We start from the raw sequence: 25,219 nt of genomic DNA on the forward strand, positions 1-25,219 counted from the left end.
TATTGTAAATCTGCTGAAATATAAATACCAAAATCTTCTCAAAATCTTGCAGAGCTAACGAATCGGGACATTTCTTCAGATATAGGAAACAGCTGTAACTTGCTCTCATTTGGATGAATGCTCACATTAATTTTATTCACTATATTTACGGTAATTTCCAGGAACGTTTTTTTAAATGGGGCGTGGCAACTTCATTCAAAAAATCTTCACAAGCAAAAAGAAAAATAAAATTCTCAAAATCAGGAAAATTCTAATCGGGGTGAGGAATGGGGACTGCGTGGTATGCCTTTAGCTCTTTAGCTGCTCAAAAGTGTCTTTGTTTTCACTACTATTAACGGTATTACATGCTCCTGGGGGATCCATTTTCCTTATGTGATCAACAATTTTTTTTAGACGTAAATTTGATTTTTTTTAAACGGGGGAGGGGGGAATCTGAGGTAAGTCAATTTTTATTTGTAAGTTTAAGAAAAATGTCTGCTGCAAGAAAAAAAGAAATAAACTGCAATGTACATTATGTTAAAATCTTTATTATTCAACAACATTTTATCTGAGATAAATTCTATACTGGTGTGCAACCAGTATATAAACAATCTGATTAAAATCAGATCTTTGATCCGCTCCGACAAATTCTGATGTCGCTACACTTTCTTCAGTGACTATCAGAATTTCGGAGCGTTACAAAGATCTGATTTTAATCAGATTAATATATAAAAATAAAAAATCTAATGAATAATGAAAATTTACTGAAAAAATATGTATATTTATTTTATTTTGCATTCAAATTCATTTACTTTACGTCACTACTTTTATTTTTATTGATTTATCATAATTCATTTTTGATCACCTGCTGCGCTCGCCCCCAACGGTCGCACCGTAAAACATATTATTTTTGGGATTTTAAACTAGTAAAGGTAAAATATAAACAAATGTTTTGTTGTATTGGAGGGTTAGAAGATTGCCCGTAGGTAAAAGTTGAAGCGGGCAAGATATTAAAGTCATCTGATTGACATCGAAACAAGCAGTCGACTTTCGGACAAATTTTCTGTATTACTTACAATAGAACTAGTCCAAAATTCAGAGGAGACTTTGACAGATATCGCACATTTAACACGCGAAGATTGTTTCATATTACCGGTAATAATAGCTGCATATCTACTACTATGGGTTGACATGCCACAAGCAACTAGAATTGTCCATCAGCAGACTACAGATAGCTAGATCTTCACCTACGTTTCAGGGATCGTTTATGTATGCTTATATAAAAAATGAATGTCACTTAATGAATGTAAATGATTTATCTTTAAAGCATATGTGTATATATGTTGAGTTTCTGATAGGAATAGAAAAACTGTGCAACCACGTACATGTAACCCCTCCCCCCTCCCTTAATTTATACAACACAAAGCTTGGGGATTAGGATATTATAGATAATTATTATGAATTCAAAGTGGTTTTTAGAAATAATTGTGTCATAAATATTTTGATCTGATAAATTTTGATCTGAAAAATTTACATGTATTTTTACGAGTTGATGTATGGGTCATTCTCAAAAAAGGTGGATTTTTTCAAGTACCACTTGTTTAAAAACAAAGTACTTACAACCAGATTGAATTTATCATAGTTTGTATCGGGCATATCATGATGTTTGTTTGCTAAAATATGCCAACAGTACATCAAATGAAAATCTATAAAAATATGATATTTACAACCACATGAAAAGAAAACAGTCTTTGGTGTAACGCATAAGAAATATTCATAAATTTCATTAAATCTTATTGTTCATGCATTTGGTTTGGTGTTAAAGTTGAATTTTTTGAAGTTTTTCTTGAACTTAATCATAAAACAAGAATTTAATAATGTATTTTCCTTAATTTTTCATATTTGGTTTGTGATTGAGAAATATGCATCTATCTCATGACATTGTATTGCACACTGAAAACTTCTTCTCCATTTAATGTCTGATTTTTTTTTGGGAGACACTTGTAAGTGACATGAAAAATAATCTTAAGTGAAAAAACCTCAATATTTCTTGAAAAATCTTTGAAAATAAAAACAAAATAAGGGATGTTACACTAAGGACAATCATTGTTAGTCCAAATGTTATACCAAGGACAACCTTTATTTAAACACAAAAATATCAGATTTCAAAATAGAGACAACTGAATGTTTTCATAGCTATAACTTATGAATGCATATATTTAACTGTAATCATTATCAATGTGCATAATAGTGCCCCTAAAGTCAAATTATTTACACAATTTAGTTCCAGTATGTTTCACAAAGGACACTTATGCTACACCATGGACTTTGTCTGTTATAAGAATCAAAGTTTTAATATTTCAATTTGTTTTGAAAGCTTGAATGTATTTTAAATGAATTCAAAATTACCAAATGCACTTTTCAGCAGATATATTATACATGTTACTGTTATTCTCTACAAGTTCAGGCTTAAAATTTAAGTTTGTTATACAAAAGACACAACATGTTACACCATGGACACCATTTTATCTAGTTGATGAATAATTTTAGTATTTTATTGTACTACATTGCATAATCTGTCATAAAATGTATTTATACAATACTTGATTTATTAATTTTTCTATCAGAAATACATGCATGGGAATTGAAATACTCTTTTGTGTAACATTAAAAGTCCTTGGTAACACATTTTGTTTAAAGTCAAATAATATTTTTTAGGGAAAATTTGGCTTAAGCTGTAAGTCCAATATCAAATTCAATATTAATTATACTTGAATTGATAAAGGACTATATATGGTATGGGCCTAAAATGGCCCCTAAAAGGAATATAATTATCTTACTGTAATTCTTTGTTTTCTTTGTGCAGATATATATGTGATGTTTAAACTTAATGTTCATTTTGATTCAAGTGCCCACAATTTAGAAATACGGCATTGTAAAGACAACCTTTTCCCGCCATTTTTGCATTTTAGCATAAAAAAGCTTGTTTTCAAGCAGTTTTTCATTTCCGGAAACATAGAGCGCATGCTTGAACCAACAAAATATTTTAATCAGAGATGTATCTAGCCAAGTCTAATAAGTGACAAAAGATTTGTCCTGGTTCAAGCATGCGCTCTATATTTCCCATTCGTAAAAAGATAAGAAACATGTCAATTTTCGACTAATTTTGATTGAATTATAGAAATAGCGTCACTTCTGACGTCATATACTGCAAGTGAGTGCAAATAAATCAAACAAATATGTAAAAAATATATTTCATATCAACTCTTCTAAATTATAACATAACATTTTATTGTACCCGAAACACTTTAAAAAATGGTGAATTATGGGGGCCAAATTTAACTCTTATCATATATAGTTCTTTGATTTGATTTGACAATGCTGATTTTTTTTAAAATGAATATTTTAGGTCATATGTCCTTGGTGTTAATTGTATGTATCTTTGGAGTAACAAAATATTGCATGATTGAGAAATAATCTAGATCTACAGCAAACAGATGCATCAACATTATATATAAGCATAAACTAACAAATGGGATACATTGTGATATATTTATTGAATAATTTCATCATATCTTTCCCAAAAAAATAAATTATGTAAATTATAGTCTCTGGGATAACAGTGATAGTCTATGGTGTAACTTTTTGTTCTTGTTACACCAAGGACTGTTACACAAAGGACATATTTATGAATTAACTTGTCTCTGCTAAATAATTACTGCTCCCTCAGAGTAAAAGAGCATATTATCTGCTACAACAACACATAGCAATAGTTTGTCTGTTTTCCAGAGTGTCTAAATATTTCTTTTTCCTAAGTATTGCCTGTTAGCCCAAAGACAATATAAAAAGTTACACATTTATTTCTACTTACTTATCATTATAAAAATTGAGTAAATTTCATCTTCAGCTATTTTGTCTTCTATCATTGTTTATAGCGCGCGCTATACGATGGGAATAAGGAGGCATCAATTATCTTTCAAATTACTAAGAATAACAACTCTTACACACCAATATTTTGTTTCGTTACACCATAGACATAAAAACATGTAACAGACAAACTTGATCTCGCTGAAAAATATTGTTCATATATTTTCTTTGTCTTTTTGTTTGAGAGAGGTATTTTACTTACCTTTTATCTCTTGACCCTATTATTTTAATAAAAAATGGTCTTACTACCTTACAAAACCTATTTAAAGTTGCAAACTCTGAGTGGGAACAGTCAAATAATGTGAAAAAATCAACTTATAAACTTTCTAAATTTTTAAGATTTTGTTAGAATTAACTGTTTATGTGCCAATATGTATGCTAATATCCAAAGGTAGCACAAAAGTGAAACTTGGCAAAAATCAAGGATTATACTTTCTAGTGCCCTTGAACAACCCAAAACCACCTTTTTTGAGAATGACTCATATATCAACTCAGTATAGTCACTGCAAGGGGGTTTCCCATCACTGGGTTAAATCACATTTTCGTATTGATGGTCAAACTAATACATCAGTTATCAAAATGCAATGATATGAATCATGAAAGAATGACTTCTTTTATCGGAGGTAAAATTTGTTATCAACGTATTTTAATTAACAAAAAACCATGATTTTCTTTTTGTTTATTGATATCAATCCGCACAAGAATATAGGTTCAAGGAAAATCTTTTGACACATTTCATATACTAAATAAGGATACATTATTGTCGCCATCAATAAATTGTGTAAAACATATCAAGTATGTTTCTTCATATAAACTAAGAATATTTTAATTGACTGATAAAAATGTCGCTATAATTAAATTTGACGTATGTGCATGTACATAAAACTACAGTGATACCCGCGCTGTAATCGCTTTTATGCAGATGAGCTCAGCTCAGTGGTGGAGGTTTAACGTTTTCCTATACAATAGTTGAAATTCAAGAACATGAATGCGTTCTATTACTTACACTTTATCAAACCTGAAATGATTTTAGTGTGAAAAAACAAAGAGTGGAAGAACATGAGTTGAAAATAATCAAGAACTGGGGGTCTATGTGGTTTGATCTTTCGTCGAGTTAAAGGTCAGTGTGGCCCTGCAACATGCACATCGGGAACTGCGCGCCTATTTATATACGTCATAGATTATAAATAGATTAGCGTGGTAGTTGCTGTGTGGCGATATAGTTTTTTAACAGCGTTGATTAAGGAATAGTATCATAAACATGATGGGTTTTTTTTACAAATCGGTTTGATAAACAGAGGCAAACTATTTTACTTAGTCTATAGAATGGCAGCGTGTAGTTAATGGTGTGCATTTTGGACATGAGTAGAATTTTGTCATTTTGTTTTCATGCTTTTTGGTGTAATGATTTGAATTTTATGCAAGTATATTATATTTATATATCAATGTAGAATAACTTTAAATGCTATATAATAAAAACAACAAGACTGAAATCTACAAGCCCCGTTTATATCGATTGGTCAAAAACTATGCAGCAACCTAAGAAAAATCACGGACTGCACGGAATATAATCATGGAGACGATTTTGGTGTTTCTTTTAGCTAACGTACTGAAGTACATTAACAGTAATTTTGTGAATTTTACTTACTTTAACAATCAATTTATTAATTTGTTAAAAAGATGTAAATAAAAACAATAAAATGCTTCTTTGATGATTCATGTGGGTTATGAAGGTAGCGATCATTGCAGAAAAGATTTACATAACCCGCTAACGCGGATAATGTATTTTTTCTGCTATGTCGCCACCTTCATATCCCCCATGAATCACCAAAGAAAGCATTTTATTGTTTAAATAAACATGTAAGCAATTTAAAGATTGTTTTATCGCGAATAGAACAAACTTTTTTCTCTAAATGAAAAAAAAAAGAATTTTAAAGAGAAAAGTTTAAAACGTCACGTGCATGTGATTTATAAAACCCTTTAAAATCTTGTGTCCATGTAGTTTTGTAAAAATGGTTTAAAATGTAATGTAAAATTGGAACAAGGTCTGAAAAGAAGTATAATAACTTAAGTTAAAAAAAAAAAGAGACCATCATTTGATCATATTGACGGTTTTGCCTTCATTGAAGTAGATACGATAAATCACAGGCACAGACGTAATACTTTTTTTTTCATAATAAAAAATATATAGTTACCCTCTACCTAATAATAAGGTACCGGTATAGAAGGTAACTATATAAATTTAATTATGAGAAAGATATATAAAATCAGTTAAATGTGGCCAATTGAATGAACTTAACATTAATTTTGTTGATCATCATAACAATACAAGCCACCTGTTGAAAGCTGCATGGTCTAATTATTATCCATACAAACCAATTATCTTATTTTTGTTTTGCCACAACTCACATTAACACTCGATGTCAAAGTCGTAATACAATCATCCCCGCCTCGACTTCAGGGGCGAATTTTAATATAAGGCAAAATAACGCGAAACCCTTTTTATGACGTTTGTTTTGTTAAAAAAAACTATAATTTTTTTCATTGAAATGTGGCTTAATTGACCAGGAAAACTACCGCAATGTCTGTTATCATACACATACTTAGCATAACCATCGTTTAAAAGCGTACACAAAATTTGACATAAAATCGGATGATGCAGTTTTAAAAAAGGTGCGTGTTGTACTGTTTTCCTGTTTTTATATGCGTAATTTGCAGACTAAACAATAAGTAAAACTCATATTTATTGCCATCTCAACTGTACAAGATGGCCGAAATCCCTCTATAATATATATAATAATATTATCAACAGAAGACAAACATTTGACGGAAATTCATACTATAACAAAACACATATGTAAACAGTAACAAGACTAGGGTTTTGTTTAAAAAACAAAGAAATAAAAACTTTTTATCGTGCTTCTAACTCAATATATGACTTTTAAATTTTGGCAAGACATTAAAAATACCTAAATCAACCATTCTGAATATACAGAAAAAGGAAAAATGAAATCAAAAATGTTCAGTCGAAGTCAATTTAAAGAATATTTAGATATGCTCCTCTATATAATTACTTATTTAAAAAATGATCTTTCACGATTCATGATTTTTGGGAGTTGACCTATGCAGTTACTCTGGCAAACCGAAAGTGAAACAGTGTTTGGACCTAAACACAAATCATCACCGCTGACAAGACTAAGTTCTTGAAAATAATAGAAAAAAAATTCGATGTAATGTATGCTGAAGCATTGTTTTTCAAGGAAACTTATCTACATGTATAAACACTTTATAAAAAGTCAAATTTTATATACTACGAACAATTTAGATATTTTTGTAGTCTCATGTATTCCTACGCCAGAGTTAATATAGTCTCGTTCAACCAGACGCTTGGCTGTCTCCGTAAATCTGCGACAAGAAGAGAGGGGGCTCTCTTGCTTGTCGGATTTTAACGGAGGCAGCCGAGCGTCTAGTTAAACGAGACTAGAGTTCGATATCAATAGTGCTTGGATCCATACAATTTTTTGAATTGTTTCGATAACTAATACATATACTAGTAGATGAAATCTATCTTTAAATATTAAACAACATGATTCATATGGGGTTTCTCGAAAACCTTGTCGGAAAAGTCTAAAAATTCATATTATAAAAAAGTGCGTAATTCAAATACAAACTAGAAACTAATTGCCATGCAAGATAAAATGAATTTAAAATAAATGATAATCGATAAAATCAACTCCCGTCAGTACTTCAGTACTTTGATTTATCTTTGATATGTTGTGGCCTAGTATAATAAGATACCTATATACTTTGTTTATTATTTATTTCAAGTTCTGCTTATTGAGAGCAGAAAAGGGACACTAAATGTCTGATTTCTGAAGCATCAACTCGTGTCAGTACTTTCAGTACTTTGATTCTAAATAATGCATTTCCCCCTAACAAGTCATGTCGAGAGGGGATGCTCTGCTTCGCGGTGCCCTTGTGAATGAATAAAGTGATGTACCGGTACATGCAAGTAGAAATCCATTCTATACACACTGCTTCCAGTATATCTCGATATACTTTTGCTGTAGTATATAGTATACTTGGCTAGATCAAAACATTTACACTTGTGTAATCACATTTTCGTGCGTTAGAAAGCATATCAATCTGCATGATGTAACAATGAAATTTTGTGCAATTGATGAAGCAAATTATTATGATAGAAAATTGAATTATAAACTAATAAATAAATAAAAGAATAAAGGCAATAACTCCGGTATCTATACTCATAAACTGTGTTGGGAAAGTTTACAGATAACCACTTAGTGGTATCCTAAGGTATAGGTATATCCTAAGATAAAGATTGTCAAACAGTATCTTTTAGTCCCAGCTTCCACTGCTTGGACCGAAATATAATACTTGATATAGCTGGGAAGATTTTCAAATCCAACATGATGCAGTTAACAGTTAAAATATTTGAAACTTTGAGTGCAACAGCAATCTTGTATAAGTGTTTAAATCTGAACCTGATAATGAAAATGAACCTGTATATATGTTAAAGTGTGTTTTATATTTGAAACATTTGCAAAAACTCTTTAGTTTTACTTTTTTAAAACTTATTGACTTTTCACAAAGTAATGGTAAATATAATGCATTACTTTACTCATGTAATGGTAATGTATTAATGCATTACTTCAAGAAAATTAAGTAAAGGTAATGGTAATGTAATGCCCAAATCCATGAAGTAATGGTAATGAAATGCATTACTTTACACTGTCATTTGCCCCTAGCCTGATCTCTGTATGCTCCTTTTGTGTGGTTGTATCATATCTCAGTTCCCCTCTGTTTTCAGGTCGGACTCATCTCTTACCAGTGGTTGGATACTCTATCGCTATCTCGACCAGTAATGTGTGGAGACTCAGCTCATCCTGTCTCAAGTTCCCCCTCAACGGGCCCCTTCCTTATGACAAGGTAAGACAGGGTAGTCACAGAGAAACAAATACGGAAGATGATGATGTAAAAAAGATAAATCAGCCCTTCTTGGTCGGTATTATGAACTAAGAAGGTGTATGCTTAACATTTTCTTTGATCTTCAGGAACTGTCAGAACCCCAGACCGGACTATTGCGCTATGTTCTGGAACAGCCCTACTCCAGGGATATGGTCTGTAATATGCTGGGACTCAATAAACAGGTATTTAACATGTTGAGACAATAAACAGATATGTAACATGCTGGGACTCAATAATAAACAGGTAAGTAATATGCTGGGACTCAATAAACAGGTAAGTAACATGTTGAGACAATAAACAGGTATGTAACATGCTGGGACTCAATAAACAGGTGCGTAACATGCTGGGACTCAATAAACAGGTACATAACATGCTGGGTCTCAATAAACAGGTAGGTTACGTGCTGGGACTCAATAAACAGGTACGTAACATGTTGTGACAATAAACAGGTATGTAACATGCTGGGACTCAATAAACAGGTACGTAACATGCTGGGACTCAATAAACAGGTAGGTTACGTGCTGGGACTCAATAAACAGGTAAGTAACATGTTGAGACAATAAACAGGTACGTAACATGTTGAGACTCAATAAACAGGTACGTAACATGCTGGGACTCAATAAACAGGTAGGTTACGTGCTGGGACTCAATAAACAGGTACGTAACATGTTGAGACAATAAACAGGTACGTAACATGCTGGGACTCAATAAACAGGTACGTAACATGCTGGGACTCAATAAACAGGTACGTAATGTGCTGGGACTCAATAAACAGGTACGTAACATGCTGGGACTCAATAAACAGGTATGTAACATGCTGGGACTCAATAAACAGGTACGTAATGTGCTGGGACTCAATAAACAGGTACGTAACATGCTGGGACTCAATAAACAGGTATGTAACATGCTGGGACTCAATAAACAGGTACGTAATGTGCTGGGACTCAATAAACAGGTACGTAACATGCTGGGACTCAATAAACAGGTATGTAACATGCTGGGACTCAATAAACAGGACGTAATGTGCTGGGACTCAATAAACAGGTACGTAACATGCTGGGACTAATAAACAGGTACGTAACATGCTGGGTCTGAATGAACAGGTAAGTAACATGCTGGGACTCAGTAAACAGGTACGTAATGTGCTGGGTCTTGATAAACAGGTACATGACATGCTGGGAGTCAATAAACAGGTACGTAACATGCTGGGACTCAATAAACAGGTGTGTAACATGCTGGGACTCAATAAACAGGTACATAACATGCTGGGACTAATAAACAGGTACGTAACATGCTGGGTCTGAATGAACAGGTAAGTAACATGCTGGGACTCAGTAAACAGGTACGTAATGTGCTGGGTCTTGATAAACAGGTACATGACATGCTGGGAGTCAATAAACAGGTACGTAACATGCTGGGACTCAATAAACAGGTACGTAATGTGCTGGGTCTTGATAAACAGGTACATAACATGCTGGGAGTCAATAAACAGGTACGTAACATGCTGGGACTCAATAAACAGGTAAGTAACATGCTGGGACTCGATAAACAGATATGTAACATGCTGGGACTCAGTAAACAGGTGTGTATAATGCTGGGACTCAATAAACAGGTAAGTAACATGCTGGGACTCAATAAACAGATATGTAACATGTTGAGACTCAATAAACAGGTAAGTAACATGTTGAGACTCAATAAACAGGTAAGTAACATGTTGAGACTCAATAAACAGGTACATAACATGCTGGGACTCAGTAAACAGGTACGTAACATGTTGAGACTCAATAAACAGGTAAGTAACATGTTGAGACTCAATAAACAGATATGTAACATGTTGAGACTCAATAAACAGGTACATAACATGCTGGGACTCAGTAAACAGGTACGTAACATGTTGAGACTCAATAAACAGGTATGTAACATGTTGAGACTCAATAAACAGGTAAGTAACATGTTGAGACTCAATAAACAGGTATGTAACATGCTGGGACTCAGTAAACAGGTACGTAACATGTTGAGACTCAATAAACAGGTATGTAACATGTTGAGACTCAATAAACAGGTAAGTAACATGTTGAGACTCAATAAACAGGTATGTAACGTGCTGGGACTCAATAGACAGGTAAGTAAAGTGCTGGGACTCAGTAAACAGGTATGTAACATGCTGGGACTCAATAAACAGGTATGTAATATTCTGGGACTCAATAAACAGGTACGTAACATGCTGGGACTCAATAAACAGGTACGTTACATGCTGGGACTCAATTAACAGGTACGTAACATGCTGGGACTCAATAAACAGGTACGTGACATGCTGGGACTCAATAAACAGGTAAGTAACATGCTGGGTCTCAATAAACAGGTATGTAACATGTTGGGACTCAATAAACAGGTATGTCACATGCTGGGTCTCAATAAACAGATATGTAACATGCTGGGACTCAATAAACAGGTACGTAACATGCTGGGACTCAATAAACAGGTATGTAACATTCTGGGACTCAATAAACAGGTACGTAACATGCTGGGACTCAATAAACAGGTACGTAACATGCTGGGACTCAATAAACAGGTATTTAACGTGCTGGGACTCAATAAACAGGTATGTAACATTCTGGGACTCAATAAACAGGTACGTAACATGCTGGGACTCAATAAACAGGTACGTAACATGCTGGGACTCAATTAACAGGTACGTAACATGCTGGGACTCAATAAACAGGTACGTAACATGCTGGGACTCAGTAAACAGGTACGTAATGTGCTGGGTCTTGATAAACAGGTACATGACATGCTGGGAGTCAATAAACAGGTACGTAACATGCTGGGACTCAATAAACAGGTACGTAATGTGCTGGGTCTTGATAAACAGGTACATAACATGCTGGGAGTCAATAAACAGGTACGTAACATGCTGGGACTCAATAAACAGGTAAGTAACATGCTGGGACTCGATAAACAGATATGTAACATGCTGGGACTCAGTAAACAGGTGTGTATAATGCTGGGACTCAATAAACAGGTAAGTAACATGCTGGGACTCAATAAACAGATATGTAACATGTTGAGACTCAATAAACAGGTAAGTAACATGTTGAGACTCAATAAACAGGTAAGTAACATGTTGAGACTCAATAAACAGGTACATAACATGCTGGGACTCAGTAAACAGGTACGTAACATGTTGAGACTCAATAAACAGGTAAGTAACATGTTGAGACTCAATAAACAGATATGTAACATGTTGAGACTCAATAAACAGGTACATAACATGCTGGGACTCAGTAAACAGGTACGTAACATGTTGAGACTCAATAAACAGGTATGTAACATGTTGAGACTCAATAAACAGGTAAGTAACATGTTGAGACTCAATAAACAGGTATGTAACATGCTGGGACTCAGTAAACAGGTACGTAACATGTTGAGACTCAATAAACAGGTATGTAACATGTTGAGACTCAATAAACAGGTAAGTAACATGTTGAGACTCAATAAACAGGTATGTAACGTGCTGGGACTCAATAGACAGGTAAGTAAAGTGCTGGGACTCAGTAAACAGGTATGTAACATGCTGGGACTCAATAAACAGGTATGTAATATTCTGGGACTCAATAAACAGGTACGTAACATGCTGGGACTCAATAAACAGGTACGTTACATGCTGGGACTCAATTAACAGGTACGTAACATGCTGGGACTCAATAAACAGGTACGTGACATGCTGGGACTCAATAAACAGGTAAGTAACATGCTGGGTCTCAATAAACAGGTATGTAACATGTTGGGACTCAATAAACAGGTATGTCACATGCTGGGTCTCAATAAACAGATATGTAACATGCTGGGACTCAATAAACAGGTACGTAACATGCTGGGACTCAATAAACAGGTATGTAACATTCTGGGACTCAATAAACAGGTACGTAACATGCTGGGACTCAATAAACAGGTACGTAACATGCTGGGACTCAATAAACAGGTATTTAACGTGCTGGGACTCAATAAACAGGTATGTAACATGCTGGGACTCAATAAACAGGTATGTAACATTCTGGGACTCAATAAACAGGTACGTAACATGCTGGGACTCAATAAACAGGTACGTAACATGCTGGGACTCAATTAACAGGTACGTAACATGCTGGGACTCAATAAACAGGTACGTAACATGCTGGGACTCAATAAACAGGTAAGTAACATGCTGGGTCTCAATAAACAGGTACGTAACATGCTGGGACTCAATAAACAGGTATGTCACATGCTGGGACTCAATAAACAGGTAAGTAATGTGCTGGTACTCGATACACAGGTACAGTATCAGACTTCTAATAAATTTTTGTTTCTGTGTACCATAAAGTGTAGTGTATAGCACACACCTGTGTATAAATTGGGTGTAAAATGCAGAATAACCGTTGTTCCTATGTATAATAAGCACCAAAATAATGAAGAAAACGTCAGTCTTCTTGTCAGAAGAAACAACACAAATTGTCAACATTTTTTTAAAATCACTGTTGTGATGGGGTGAAAATGTTTTCCAAGTGCTTTAAATTTAGTTATATGTATGTATGGTAAACCCAAAACAACTACCAAAGTAATGCCTTTATTGATCATTCATTCAATTTTTGGATAATTGTTAGTATATAAACCTTGTGAAGAAACGTTTGTATGTCTTATATTGTCATTATCAATAAATTCAATAGCTCTCTATTTGATATAAGCATGAACAGGGTTGGGGCAGATTACACTTTATAAAATAAAGCGGTTTAATATATAAAATTGTAAACTTTTCCAATATTTATATGAGTATAAATGTCACTGATCTATTCAAAAATTTTAAAACTAGCAGACTTTTTTTGGACAAGCTGAGAGAAAACCCACATATATCCAACATTAAGTTAGGTACACATTTCAGTACATGAAATTGCATAAAACCTTAAAAAGCTAGTTTTTTAACCGGGTTTTCCAAAGGAAAAATCTGGTTATTAAAATGGTGAAAATGGCGGGCGGGCGGGCGGGTGGGTGCCAAAAGGGTACCCTCAGTGTACGGATAACTCCTCCTATAGTTTTCAAGATAGGAAATTGTTCTTTTGCAGATCAATTGTACATATATCAGAGGTGTGCATATTGCTAGGATTTTGATTTCCAATAATTTATGAAAAAAATACCAGCTTTTGAACTTAGTCATTTTTTGGCAAAATATTGCATATAGGGTACCCTCATTATACGGATAACTCCTCCTACAGTTTTCAAGATAGGAAGTTGTTCTTTTGCAGATCAATTGTACATATATCAGAGGTGTGCATATTGCTAGGATTTTGATTTCCAATAATTTATGAAAAAAATACCAGCTTTTGAACTTAGTCATTTTTTGGCAAAATATTGCATATAGGGTACCCTCATTGTACGGATAACTCCTCCTACAGTTTTCAAGATAGGAAGTTGTTCTTTTGCAGATCAATTGTACATATATCAGAGGTGTGCATATTGCTAGGATTTTGATTTCCAATAATTTATGAAAAAAATACCAGCTTTTGAACTTAGTCATTTTTTGGCAAAATATTGCATATAGGGTACCCTCATTGTACGGATAACTCCTCCTGCAGTTTTCAAGATAGGAAGTTGTTCTTTTGCAGATCAATTGTACATATATCAGAGGTGTGCATATTACTAGAATTTTGATTTCTGATAATTTAGAAATTTTTTGGCAAAATATTGCATTTAGGGTACACCATTTCACTGGATATGGGTTGACATGGATTATGGATACAGTTCACATAAAAGAAAACCTGGTTTGCTGTCACATTGACAGCTTTTCACTTGTTTTTAACCTTTTATTAATGAATACATTTGTATGTATAATAACAATAATCATGAATATATTTTTACACTACACAAAACTTATTTCAAACAGAGAGAAAAGCTGAAAAGACATCATGTAGGACAATAACAGGAGCTTATTAAACAGTATCTTAAACAATTGATTTTAATCGCTTAGGTTGTTTTTTGTGTGATTTGATACATACATTACTATGAAAACACACTTCTAGACACCCCTACACAGGTAGACTAGCATATTCACACACCCTATTACGACATGTGACACAGGTTAACAGTAGTGGCGACCCCAAATCTTGATTTTGATTGATTGGCCATTAAGAAACTGCACGAGATATAACATTCAATGCCCCCATTCTATCTTATTTTTCGTTTATGGTTTTGTACTAATTTATCGTATTTACCAAGTAGTAATGGTCGACCCTTGTCTCCTTTCAGTAATTCTAAAACTCTATGTAACGGCGTTCTGTCTCTGCTTTTTATATAAGCTTTTGCCAGTTTATGGATGGTACTTTCACGCACAGGGAAACCAAGTTCTGAAGAAAATGTCTTTTGTTTTTCCCACTTTGGCGTTTTCGGCAATTCGAAAGAATCGGTAATAAATTCACACAGTTCTTTTTCTGAATCAGGTAGAAACTTGTCACATTTTCCGTTTTTTTTATATAAAGTTTACAATCGACATTATGACATGTCCATGCATGTACTACACCTCGGGAAATATGACTATATGTTTACCTGTGTACCTGAGTTAGAAACTAATGCTGTTGTAATTACATGCTTGAGTGACCACAAAATATACTTGCTAGTAATACGGGTGTGGATCCAACAAAATATTTTAACTAGCACTTTTTTTTAATTACATGTGCATTAACATTTTTGCGCTAATGTATTGGCACTTGCGATTACGCTTTCTTTCTTTCTTTATTTCCTCCCAAAGGAGATTATCTTATTATTCTGTATATTTACAGTATCTTATAATCAAAAGAAATTTCGAAATTTTATGTTTTACTATGACACAAAACAGGAAATTCACAGAAACACTAGAGCTGCATTAGACCTTTCCTCGAGCAAATTTGTGTTAACCTGGATTCATGGATATCCATTTTTAGAAGTTTTTGATGTGCAACTGATGAGTGGAATCAAAGTTGAAGCTTGAACATGCATCATAGATAAGTAAATATTAAGTCTCGACCCCCTTATCAAATTTGCCGCCAAAATATGAAATACCTTTCGGTGCCCCTGAATTCAGGTAGGGTACTGAATTAATGAAACATTAACATGTACTAATGCATAGCTGTTCCTACTATATCCTGTATTCTCCTCTGTGTAGCGGTTTGTATGTTGTGATATGGATAGTGTGTGAGTGATTGTTGGTATGAGTAGAGAGCAGCTTGGAGGTTCCCTGTAATCTGTTGACAGATCCCCAGGATCTCCCAGGAGATGTCTCCGATATGATCACGTACATGCAGTACCTGATCAAGGTGGACTAGGACCTGTAGCTCATCTAGAGCTGCTTGTGATAATGTTGTATCAACGTGTCTGTAACACAGGAACTCTAGAAAGTGTAACATTACAAACACACGGATGGAAAGTACAGGCCACTTATTCTGTAGAGCAGACTGTTGTTCTGGTATTAGTTCACTTATATAACAAATTTTGTTGTTAAGTGTGATATCATCTGCCATGGCCTGTCTCATCTTTGTAGACCAGGACTGACCCCCTACGGCCTCAGTATACCTCTCTCTGTCTACACAATTATTATACATCAGATATGGCTGTGCTAACCTGACCTTTGTCATCTCTATAACAGACAAAGCTTCCCTGTATCTGAATGTCTTGTAATAATACATGGCAATATACAACATGTCAGTTATACACCCAAACCTGGCTGCTAATTTCAGCATGTGACAACATGTTTTGTCAGCAATATACATCTGTTTGTTGACCCCTGTGTATGTGTACATGTGTAATATAAAGGCAGTCATCTGAAGGTTGGAGACGTTAAGTCCCTGTAACATGAGAACTTTATAGTGTGTCAGGGGCGAGTTTAACACCTGTGCTACTGAATATCCCTGTAGATTTACTGTGGATCTGGAAGCATTAGACCTTATCTCAGTGAAAAGTTCTACATCATAGTCAACTTCAGACTTCAAAAAACTCTCATCTGTACAAACAAAAGCTCTAGGATTGTACAGGACATCAATGATGTATGACCTGATAGAGGGACTCTGTAACAGACAGGCCAGACCTTTCTTGTACAATCCATGTAACTGTAGGAACAATCTGTTTTGTGCTGAGCCATGGACCTTTGTCAGAAACAGGTTGTTTTGTGGGATGAAAAAGTTAGGACAGATCCCCTCATACACCCATTTAAGGAGGAGTTTAAAGCAGACCCAGAAACCGGCTAAGAGGTTTTGTGGACACCAGTGAGGTAGTGTGTTTTGTTGAATCGCCCAGAAAACTGTTGTTTTCATGTGATAGGAACACAACAGTTTATTGGTTTCTTCTGCTTGTTGATTTATAACTTCTTTTAGAAAATGTTTTAACAATCCGTAAGTCAAAAACTGACTGTGGTTCATTGCGTACACAAGTTTACATTCTGCCTGAGAAAAAGAAAATCTCCATTCTTCCTTTTCATGAGGTCCTAATGGATGTCCTATTGCTACAAAGTGACATCCATTTCTGACAATGTCATCAACAACTTCAGGATCAGGCCATGAGTGACATCTGTCTATCCATGAGGAGGCAAACGGAGGCCAAAAGTCACAAATATAACAAAAGGCAATATCATATTCTAGTCCCTTTCCTATGTTACCTCCTATAACACCACTACCACAGGGTCCATGTATAGTAAAATTAGGAATTACTGCTGAACAAGTTAAGTGTCTGTATATAGAACTTGATATATAGACTCTGTCATTCATTCTGACACATGATGATTGGACTTCTATGTCTGTTGTTGGTGTCAGTAACTGAAGTAAAGTGAATCCTGGTGGACTCTCAGAACTGTCAGAGAGAATCAAGGTTGTACATGTATTGGCTGTGTAATGCACAGACTGAGACATATCCATGATCACTCGATAGTTGTTTATCCAAATCATAGTGTCAATATCTGATCCCCTCAATCTGAATCCCTCTCTGTAACTTCCGCTGATCATCCCACTCCCAAATATAACTTGTCCCCCCACTATCCCCATCATGTCCTTTGTCACCATCTCCCTGATGTCCTCTGTCTCCCTCCTTAGGGCCACCTGTTGTGAAGTCCCCACTATCTCACACAGTCCCACAAATACTGACTCTGACATGTGTTGGAGGCTTACTGATCTAGCAATAAAAATGTATTAAATCTTAGAAAATCTTCTTCTCTACTCTCATATATATTGAGAAAATCTAAATTCAAGGCTATGATGTCCATAAAGTCCTCCACCTAATTTGTAAAATTCATGGTCCCTGGGTCAGGGGTTCAGGCCCTAGGGTGGGGCCAATATGGTTTTTCTGTACTATCACAGTCTTGGAAGAAAAGTCATGCAATGTTACTATGTTTATAATGTTTATAATGTCATGCCCTGGCCATGGGGCAGGTTGACCACCCTCCCTAATGGGACAATAAAATACTTAAAAATCAAAATACTTTCACCGTTTTAGAATTTCAAAATTTGACTAACAGATATGCTTAAAAATTTTTTGGGAAGTGAAAAATTATAAAAGGCACAGTGGGATTTGAACTTATGACTTAAAGATTCATAGCTAATGCTCAAACTGATTGTGCTGTGCTGTTAGGTAACAACTTTTGGAGTGAACAATTATATAAATTATACTTCATTGTATTGTTTATTTAGATAAGAATATTCATAATTTGGAGATGTCCCTTGAAATTGTTTCCCAGGATGAAAATGAAATTTTTAAACTAACCTTGGAAAACATTTCCCCCTAGAAATAAATCCTTTTAAGTAATGTACTTACATATTTGATGAAACTGGCTCCATCTTATTTCTTCCAGCTAAATGTAAATTTCCTACAAAAATTTAATGTTATTATTTTGTAGTTGAAATGCTTCAGTCATGTTTGCAAATTCTTTGCTTTTTTCCATTTCCTTAGTTCTGCTTGCGAGTTCTAATTTATGTATCAATCTGGAAAAATTTCCCTTTTCCTGGAGTCTTTGCAAAAAAAATTATTTCAATCTTGATCAATCTAATTTGATTTTAACTAGTAAGAATTCATCACATATAGAATTCATTTTAAGCCTTATAATGTATAGGTTGGTTATTTGAGGGTGGCTTGTTACTTATCATTGAGTCGTTATTCACTGTTGGTCAGTTATTCACTGTTGGTTGGTTATGAAGCCATAATAAGTACCATTGGTTTGTTATATATGTTGCTTGGTTATTGATTTAAGTTGGCTATTATATAAATAGTGCCTGTTTGGGAGGGTAACAGTTGAAATTGACACCCCGAGAAAACCATTGTCAACCGACGCGAAGCGGAGGTTGACAATGGTTTTCGAGGGGTGTCAATTTCAACTGTTACCCTCCCAAACAGGCACTATTTATTTTGTTATACTGAATGTCTTTTTTAAAATTTTTAAGAAAATTTTACTGCTTTTATATAGGAATAACGTGAATTCTACAGCGAACCGTACGCGCATAATTTTCGCGCATGTAACATTTTTTAATGTTACCCGTTGCCAAGTGCGTTGCTAACGCTGAGGGTAATAGTAAATTTTATTAACTGCGTCTTAACCAATCAGATTTCAGTATTTAACATGAAAGTATAACAATAGTTGTTGGCTAATTATATACTGTTGGTTGGTAATAATATTTCTCAAAACAAGCTGCAGAGGATGTAATGATTTGGACAGATTATTACTGCTACATAATGTGAAGACATCCAGTTAACTATAACATTCAGTGTATATTGTATGTTTGCATTGGAAATCTACGATGTTCAATTTTCTATGAATGCTCTTTGCTAATTCATGCGCCATAAACACAAATATAAACGTCTTCACGTGTTTTGGGTACTGGTATATTTATTTTTATAAGATTAAATGAAACTTTCAATCTTACATAACCAATTTGATATGTACTTTTGAAAAACAATCAATATATACATGTACATACTTACTAGTAATAAAAAAGATTTTTCTCCACAAAGTTTCTAGCACTTTTTTTGTCGCTAAAGCTAACTAAATAACATGTTAGTATGGCTGTTTCGTATATGTTTCATATCCCTGACAAAGAGAGCAATATGTCATACAAATAGATATCAGTTAGAAAACATAAATATAAGCATTGAATGCTTATTTTTGGATGTAAAGCGGTGTAGACATAATTATAAGACAAAAATTAAATACCACACCTTTGTGTGGTATGATAATTTGTCTGCACGACGACATCCAAAAATAAGCATTCAATGCTTAAAGAACAGCACATAATAACAAATCATACAGTAAAACTTGTTTATAACAATATGCCTTAGGGACTTGCAATTTTGCTTTGTTATAAATTTATTACAGTTGAACTTCGATATCTCGAATACTAATATCTCAAATACAATGGATATGTTGATGTAATTTGTAAATCCCAACCCCTATTTTTTTAAGTATTTTACCCTCGATATCTCGAAGACTCAGATATCTGGAATTTTTAAAACAGTCCCATCTAGTTCGAGATAATGAAGTTTGACTGTAGTTTTATCGATTAGGTTCACATTACGGGTACATTACATTATAAAACATCAATTTTTTACAAGCATCTTCACAGTAAGCTTGTTTTACTGTATTGGGGGAGGTATGCCTTTTTTGAAATTATAACTTTAGCCAGTAACGAATATGCTACTGAAACAGATTATCAACATATCTTCTCTTTAAATACTGATCAAGATTTAAAAATTTTTAGAGGCAATTTAGGACGTATCCTGTAGATTTGCATATTTCAACAAAAATTCTGAATATTTATAATAACCTTTTGAAATAAGAATTCTGTCTCCATTTATTTATGCATGAATTGCTGTTGATTTAAGAAATACATGTAAATAGCAGTTTAAAAAGTTTTAAACATTGCGGTTTATTACTTAAATTTATGTCTGAAAAAGACAAATCATTCAGAACTTTTAAAATTGCTGAGATTTAATGTCTACAATAATCCAAGCGATGAGAGCATGCTATGATCATTGTGACGTCATGAAAAAGTATGGAATTGAACGTTTTAGTTACCCTAAGGAGACATATTTGCAAATGTAAATATTATGTTTAACATTCAATTGTCAAGGAATATGTATTACGTGGGTTTGTGAGCTTGATTACTTTCCTTCCTCTACTGTTGATAATTGTTTATTGTTGTTATCTTCAGTAGTATAGACTATAAAACTCTATAGACGAGTAGTCATCAAATTGAAATGTTAGCTCATCTAAAAAATATTGACCAGTCGACAGTTTTAAAATATTGACCTGCTATGTATAATATTAAGAGGATATTCCCACTAAGTGTTGTGTAATTTTTTGTTCCTCTGGGTCTGACATAATTAATGTAGCCTTCAACCCCAGTCAGTATCTGTATATAGTATTTGTATGTTTTTATCTGTTGACGTATTTACTGCAAGTTGCTATGCACCTTTAGTTTGTCATGTGTAAACTTGACCACTGCACAGTATTGATGATTTTATTTACCTTTGACAGGTATTGATGATTTTGTTTACTTTTGACAGGTGAAGCAAAGGTGTGAGGTGTTAGAGGAGCAGTTGGTGGACCTGGTTGTCATGGCAATGGAGAGGTCCGAGAATGATGACGCCTCCAACGATGAATGCCTCAGTCAGTTGTTATGGCAGCATTTATCCAGCCAAGTCATTTACTTTGTGTTATTTCAGTTTGCCAGTTTTCCACACATGGTTGTGTCCCTTTATGAGAAGGTAAACAAAAGGTTCTTGGATAGATTTAAAAGTGACGATTCTTTATATAACTATATGCTATGAACATGTAATGATTGAAAATACTCTAAATTTTTGCAGCTGAAGGGTCGTAACCTGAACAAAGGGCGAGACCACTTGATGTGGGTCCTTCTACAGTTTATATCGGGCAGCATTCAAAAGAACCCGGTCAGTCAGCTAACTTAGATTAACATGTGCTTATTCTAAACATTCTAAAAGGAAAAAAGATTCTCCATCTAAGGTCTTTAAAGTTAACAAGAAACGCATTCTGACTTGGTAATATGATTGAGCGCACATTTTTTCACTTATTATAAATAGATCGTAATGATTCCGTCTTATCCAATTAATGTCTTTCATTATTTGTGGCAAGAGCTCTCTTATTTCAATAGAGCATGATAATTCTGGCTTATCCAACATTGATATTGTGTATGTTTGACAGCTGAAGGAGTTTCTGCCTGTGATGAAGCTGTATGACCTGCTGTATCCAGACAAGGGGATGATCCCAATGCCAGACGTCACCAAGGCCCAGTCAACCCACGGCGTGGCTGCCACCTGTATCTGGATCCACCTCAATAAGAAGGCCCAGACGGACACCATCAAACCGCCTCGCCCCACCCCGCACGCCCTACAGGAACACTGCGAGTAGGTCATGATCACTGATAACTGTAAAAGAGGTCATTGACACTAGTTGTCAAGTACAAGTTAGCAACATTTGACAATACATGTACTCTTAGGTATAAAACAGACCATGATAACCACTTAGACTAATCATATTCCTAAGACTTGCCCTCCATTATGTGGCAATAAATATACAGGAATAAAAGAAATTTTTCTTTGTGTCAGGTTTCTGAAGCAGAGTTTGAACAACAAGAACCTGTCACTGAATGACTACAAGATAGCCCTCCTGTGTAACGCCTGTAAGTACTTTATCAGTACAGGTTAGTTCTCCAAAGAGATTTGTCCATGTTATAACAGAGATATTTCAGTAATAACTGTGCTATGTCATTACAGACAGCACAAACAATGACTACTTCAACCTGCCAATGGGGAAACTGGTGGAAAGTATCTATGGCGACAGTAAACACACAACATTGTTGCCAGGCAACATAGTGGCCTCTGCTCCGACTCAGCCTCTAGCCATGAGCCTCCTAGATTCCCTGACAGTTCACGCCAAAATGAGGTTGGTCATTTTGTCAGATTCCTTGATTTGAATTACGACTTAAAGAAAAAAAGATTTTATGGAAGAAACCTGTGTTTTTTATTGATGAGTTTTGCAGACTATCATACAGTGTTAAGAGAAATAAGTTTAATAGACTTAGAATGACTATTCGTCTTGGTGAATAAGATATATTTATGAACCCATTAAATTAGTCTATCTTGTTTCCACAAGTTATTTTGATAAAGAAATGGAAATTTCTTTACTTAACAGTATTTGTAAACAAATATAAGACTAAAAATTTGTTTACATAAAGACTTCTTTCCTCTCTATCTCGCTTGTAACATGACTTCTAACATTCAAATTTTGGTAAATCATTCAAAATACAAAAGTAATCCATTTTTTTACATAGAAATTAAAACTAAAATTTTCATCTGAAATAGTGTCTAGGTCCCTTTAATACACAGTAAAGTTCACAGTTATTTCTCTCTCTTTCAGTTTAATACACAGTATAGTTCACCGTGTTATCAAGCAGGCCAAATCTAAGGCCACCATAGCACAATCTCCGGCCCTGATAGAGACGTACAGCCGACTGCTTGTTTACATGGAGATTGAATCTCTGGGGATAAAAGGATTCATCAGTAAGTACAGTAACAGAAAGTCATGGGTGAATGTTACCAAAGAACTTATGACAATGTTGTAAACACTTATATTTTAAAGATTTATGGAATGCGTCCAGTAACATAAAATGTACTGCAGATTCCTTATTCAACAAGAGGAATTAATATTTGGGTAAAATTGTAAGACACAACACTCGCAAATTTTAAAATCTTGCTTTCATTTTCCAGACAGCTTTGAACTACATGAAAATATAACGAAAAAACTATTGTCGCAATTCAATTCAAAACAGCATAATTGCGGAATTAAGTACTCGCATAAAATTAGGAATGTACGGTATTTAGAGTGACTGATTCACACTTCTTTCAATATAAACATCAATTTAAAAAGTTCACCGGAAGGGCTTCTCAGTAGATTTGATCACGTACCAACTTCATATCCCGGTGAACTTTTTAACATTGCTGTTTATTACTTATATTTACGTTTGAAAAAGACAAATGGTTCAGAACTGTTAAAATTACCAAACTTTTATGTTTACAATAATGCAAGCAACAAGCGATAAGCCTTGCTATGAACATTGTTACGTCTTGAAAATGTTCATACAGAATTGTACGTTTTCACTATTCTATAGCTTCATATAAGGAAATGTATTTGCAAATGTAAATATTCATATTTTGCTTGTATTGAGTTGAAACGTATTTACGTTTGTGAAAAATGGGCAATTATAGATTAATTTAATTTTAAATTGTAAGTTTTGTTGTAAGGTTCTCTCAGTTTTGAAGAGTACGTTAAGTAAACTTATTTAGAGTTCGTGTGGTGCTGGGTTTTTTTTTTTTATTATATACTTGTATTTGCTTGCTTTTTGTTATTTGTTTTGTATTCTTCCTTGATTTTCTATTTTGAGATATATTGAACTGTTGGAATCCATGTCCTGAATTTCCCAGAAAAAACTTCATTTTTTAATAATTGATCTGTAAGGGAAGGAAAAACCCTAAATGTATCTCAACTATGGCATCTTTATTGTTTTGATTGCAGCTCAATATAAATTATCGGACTTTTTAAAATTTGGAATTGTGTCATATTGAATAAACTTCAATCATTAAACTTCTTCTTTAAAAAGAACTGAAAATGAACATCAGTTAATTAATTTCTTCTATCATTTTATCTTTCAGAGTATAAAGATATTTTTGTTAAAAAAAATGAAAAATTTCCTTTATCATATTACAAGCTTGATCAAATCTTGCATATAATATTGAAACATATAATATAATAGGATTTCTGAAAAGTGTTTAGGGGTGTGAGGTACTTGTCAACAGCTGACTTTTGCACTCTTTATTCCTTAAACACCATACTAGGACTGGCCCCTTGAATTCCTTTATGAAAGCGATTAAATCTTATTGACAATATTAGAATCAAGTGTTAACTTTGGTAATCCTTTATTCCATCTGCCCATATGATCATTCCGTCACTTTCTCATTACATTTATTTTTAGCCATTTTTTACAATTCATTCTGGTTTTATATTGGCTTTGCAGATGACTTCCTCATCAAACTATTTTTGCTTTTTAAATTGACCTAGTTTTAGTAGAATGATAATTCCTGGAATTACAAAATGTTTTTGAAACCTTCAAATACATTGCTATTGTGGTCACATGAATTGAACAATTTTTGGCTTCCCTTTGACAACATGGCCTATGAATGCAGTGTTTATTATCCTGTTGTTTTAGCAAGGATATTATACAGCCACATCTAATTTTTTAAAATAAGATAGCATGTAAAGGAATTTCAC

General features: G+C 34.1%; 2 protein-coding genes across 2 annotated transcripts in view; one reads left to right on the forward strand and one right to left on the reverse strand.

The window, feature by feature from the left end:
* The window catches only part of LOC128165413 (mediator of RNA polymerase II transcription subunit 23-like), a 44,032-nt gene that overhangs the window by 6,666 nt on the left and 12,147 nt on the right, over nucleotides 1-25,219 (forward strand). The window contains exons 8-15 of the mRNA XM_052829918.1: nucleotides 8,738-8,856; nucleotides 8,982-9,077; nucleotides 21,439-21,639; nucleotides 21,739-21,825; nucleotides 22,097-22,299; nucleotides 22,501-22,574; nucleotides 22,669-22,837; nucleotides 23,312-23,454. Of these exons, the coding sequence (XP_052685878.1) occupies nucleotides 8,738-8,856; nucleotides 8,982-9,077; nucleotides 21,439-21,639; nucleotides 21,739-21,825; nucleotides 22,097-22,299; nucleotides 22,501-22,574; nucleotides 22,669-22,837; nucleotides 23,312-23,454 (1,092 nt within the window). The remainder of the gene's footprint in view (nucleotides 1-8,737; nucleotides 8,857-8,981; nucleotides 9,078-21,438; nucleotides 21,640-21,738; nucleotides 21,826-22,096; nucleotides 22,300-22,500; nucleotides 22,575-22,668; nucleotides 22,838-23,311; nucleotides 23,455-25,219) is intronic.
* Nucleotides 13,954-18,340, reverse strand: LOC128165415 (uncharacterized). The gene has a single exon (XM_052829920.1). It carries the CDS (start codon nucleotides 18,036-18,038, stop codon nucleotides 16,017-16,019), a length of 2,022 nt encoding a protein of 673 aa, XP_052685880.1. The 5' UTR covers nucleotides 18,039-18,340; the 3' UTR covers nucleotides 13,954-16,016.

Source organism: Crassostrea angulata, chromosome 10, assembly GCF_025612915.1.
Source record: "Crassostrea angulata isolate pt1a10 chromosome 10, ASM2561291v2, whole genome shotgun sequence".
NCBI classification, from domain to species: domain Eukaryota; kingdom Metazoa; phylum Mollusca; class Bivalvia; order Ostreida; family Ostreidae; genus Magallana; species Magallana angulata.